We start from the raw sequence: 4029 nt of genomic DNA on the forward strand, positions 1-4029 counted from the left end.
GTTCTCAGACCAATCATCTTGAAAACTCAATGGTTTTCACATTCATGAAGTCAGTGAATGGACTCTAAATCTGGTTGCCATTGGACCACCCATTAAATCTTTGGCCTGTAACTGATTGAGATGGAGGACATTTTGCAAACCGTGATGTCTCCCACCTGGAGTGTGGTTGGCGTTCTTGCTTTGGAGTCATTTTCATCCTTACAATAGATCCCTTGCCAGTGGGATGTAAAAGGAAAAGGAAAAAGGTCCACTTTTCCCACACGAAGCCCCCCACTGCCTCTAGGGAGTGGCAGGAAAGTGGCAGTCAAAAGTTACAACTTGACTTAAATTTTGAAATAATCTCAACTGAATTTTTCTTCCTTTGAAAACCATTTGAAAAACTGTAGATAGTGCCACATTTCCACTAGGTTTAGTCCCACTTATATGAAAAGATTGAAAAAGTAATCTCTCCTTCCTATTTTTGAATCAGACTAGACAGAGAAAGTAAGCATAGTGAGTTACAGACCTGGGCTTGTTCCCGGATCAGGTGCCACATGGCTTGCCTCAGCCAAACACTTTGCACACCTTCCGTTCATCTGGCAAATAAGGGTGTTAAGTTTGATGGCCTTGACGATAACTTCCAGCACTAAAATGTTCTCTAGCGTCTAAATTTCAAGTGACTGCATAGCCAATTTCAAGGGCCACTTTTATATTTTTCCACAAAAATGAAAGGTACGTGTTTGGCCTTAATAAATGTGATCTATTTCAAGCTGCCATTGAAGAAACACTGAATGAAAGTTTCCATACTAAACATTACTTAACAGAGAGAGGTGTTACTTAACAGTTAAAGTAATAATTAACAGTTCATTCAAATTAATTATAAGGAATACTTCTCTGTTTTCTTCTTTTCTGGATCTTAAGCGTAAACTATGAAATGTGAATTTCTTGCTTAGGGCTCCTCCTAAGTATCAATAGTTTTCGTGTGTCTTGAAACTAATACGTAAACATTTCTGCATATCGAGGTATCTTTATTAAAGCCAGAATTGATTACCATCTTAAGGAAAAGTGGCTTACACTAGAATAAAGTAATAGTTTAAAGTCCAAAATGTTTTTTAATTACTCTCCAATAAACTGACAAGGTTTTGGCATTGTCTTCAGCTGTGCCTTAACACATATATTTATACTTTTATATCAGAGTGATTTTTTACACAGGAAGTTTCAGCTCTGTAATTAGCAATTCACAATGGAAACTTTGACACTTAATTACAGCATTGCTAAGACAATAATAATGTGAGAAATCCTAAAGCTGAATGCAGTATTTCTTGACACACCCCTAGCTACCTTCTTATTGGCTGGGAAACAATTATATATGACTAGTAAATAATCCATAGAGAAATGAATGTGTATGAAAAAAGGCAACATGCATTTACAACAGGTACTTCTAGTTAGGCCAAGTTCAGTCACAGCCACTGATTTGGACTAAAATGATATGGGCAGCAGCCAAGGAGAACATCATCAAAGACTTCTCTAGACTCAAGAGCCTTCCACGTTCTACATCTTGAGCATCTTCTACCACTCCGAATTGGACTAGTCTTCAAAGTAAAAGGCAATGGCATTTTATCCCTTGCAAATTGCTGGGCTGGTTCTTGGGTTCCTTGGCATGGTGGGGACTCTTGCCACGACGCTTCTGCCTCAGTGGAGAGTATCAGCTTTTGTTGGCAGCAACATTATTGTCTTTGAGAGGCTCTGGGAAGGGCTCTGGATGAACTGCATCCGACAAGCCAGGGCCCGGTTGCAATGCAAGTTCTATAGTTCATTGTTGGCTCTTCCGCCTGTCCTGGAAACAGCCCGGGCACTCATGTGTGTGGCTGTTGCTCTCTCCTTGATCGCCCTACTTATTGGCATCTGTGGCATGAAGCAGGTCCAGTGCACGGGCTCTAATGAGAGGGCCAAAGCATATCTTCTGGGAACTTCAGGAGTCCTCTTCATCCTGACGGGCATCTTCGTTCTGATTCCGGTGAGCTGGACAGCCAATGTAATCATCAGAGATTTCTACAACCCAGCTGTCCACATAGGTCAGAAACGAGAGCTGGGAGCAGCACTTTTCCTTGGCTGGGCAAGCGCTGCTGTCCTCTTCATTGGAGGCGGTCTGCTTTGTGGATTTTGCTGCTGCAACAGAAAGAAGCAAAGGTACAGATATCCAGTGCCTGGCCACTGTGTGCCACACACAGATAAGCGAAGAAACATGAAAATGCCTAGTAATACCTCCACCAGTTATGTCTAATGCCTGCTTTTGGCTCCAAGTGTGGACTATGGTCAATGTTTGTTATAAAGTCCTGCTAGAAACTGTAAGTATGTGAGGCAGGAGAACTTGCTTTATGTCTAGATTTAAATTGATATGAAAGTTTCAATTTGTTACTGGTAGGAAAACTTGGACATTCTGACTTCAGGTGTATTAAATGCATTTACTATTGTTGGACTCAATCGCTGTTCCAATGTTCATATTCTAAATGTAAGTATACCCATAATCATTATCAAGTGCACAATGATGGACTACTAGTTTTTGGCCATCATATTTTATCTGATAAGAATCAAAATTTGAAATCGATATTCTATAACAATAAAACATATACCTATTCTAAAATGTAAGCTATTATTTTTCCTCTACATTGTTTCTTGTACTACACACTAACAACTAAATGATGACCTTTTTCAAAAGATTATCATGGAAAATTGTAGATATCAAACAATAATTTTTAGTTGAAAATGTCAAAACATGAAAATGTCCATCTAATGAAAGACTTTGTTCCTTTAGGAACTCACACAATTACAATTAGACACTTTAGTGAAAAGGGAGCTCTGATTTATCTTAGGACAATTAAGAAGACAGATTTTAAGGTCTCTAATTTATACAGTTAAACTTGCCTAGAATCACTGTTTAAAGGAAAATAATTTATAAATGAAAAATAATATTTTTCATAGCCTATCATCTGTACTTCAAGCAAACAGAAGCATCTATCTTGATAAGACACATCAATGGAAGGCTATTAACACTCAATTCTTATCTAGAGGTTATACGGTCCCAATTAGAGAATTGCAGTTGGGGCATTGAAGGGAATGGTTTCTATTCTTTGTTTTATTCTTTAGTCATTGCACAGGTACAAACATGCTAAGCAATTCGAAGAATTAAGGTTATGATTCAGACAAGTAGTCAGGCTAAGTTAAGTACCTTTTTTGTATTCTCTACTAAACAAATAGGTTTGGTGAAAATATTTTTGTTTTGCTTGAATTACATGCACAATTTTCTCAATACTTCATTTCCCATGTGTACATATCAATATCAGGGTTAAAAGTGTGGTGGATCATGTGGGGTAAGAGTGAGTGGGGAGTGTTTATGAGGCAAGACCACCTGTATGGGTTGCTTCTGAATAGCTTTTACATCTTGTGAATCAATCAATTTTTGTATGTTCAGTTTTAACTCTTCAAATATTGTGCTTATTTTGTAATAAAAATGTATTTAATTTTGAGTATATAATTGCAATGAGAAGCCTGAATTTGCTCACCAAATATTTATTGCATCTTCATCCTTATTATAATGAAATAAAATAGATTACAATGATGTTGATATATTTAGCTGTGGGGTCAATTAGAATAAATTTCTGTCCTCACAAGATCACCTAGTAACTCTGAAACATTAAATCAGGGATAACTCAAGCCTGGATGTTAATATCCAACCTTCACTCCATTCTACAAATCACCAGCAAGATGTCAGTAGGTGAAGCCCCTGGTAATATAAAACTGTATTTAAAACACTGGTAATATTAAATGATAAGATCACACAAGTATAAATATCTTCGAAGATTAGCAATAAAAATAAGAAAAACAGTGATTAAGATGAATTTTTCTTAAGATTGATTTTTTTTAATCAGACTTGATTCAGAAAGGCCTAATATTGGGTATGTTGGAAAAGAGTCATTTTTCTTTTACAGTCAAATAAGTAAGCCATCTAGACAAGCAAGATATATACCTAAAAGTTGTCATAGAATCATT

General features: G+C 36.9%; 1 protein-coding gene across 1 annotated transcript; it reads left to right on the forward strand.

Annotated features, from left to right (window-relative positions):
- The first annotated feature begins 1371 nt into the window (after positions 1–1371).
- On the forward strand, positions 1372–2623 carry CLDN17 (claudin 17). The gene has a single exon (XM_045389222.2). The coding sequence runs from the start codon at positions 1589–1591 to the stop codon at positions 2261–2263; it is 675 nt and encodes a 224-aa protein (XP_045245157.1). The 5' UTR covers positions 1372–1588; the 3' UTR covers positions 2264–2623.
- Positions 2624–4029: the final 1406 nt, after the last annotated feature.

Source organism: Macaca fascicularis, chromosome 3 (assembly GCF_037993035.2).
Source record: "Macaca fascicularis isolate 582-1 chromosome 3, T2T-MFA8v1.1".
NCBI lineage: Eukaryota > Metazoa > Chordata > Mammalia > Primates > Cercopithecidae > Macaca > Macaca fascicularis.

Coding starts and splice junctions, on each gene's coding strand:
- CLDN17 (XM_045389222.2), top strand. CDS start 1,589: ATGGCATTTTATCCCTTGCAAATTGCTGGGCTGGTTCTTGGGTTCCTT.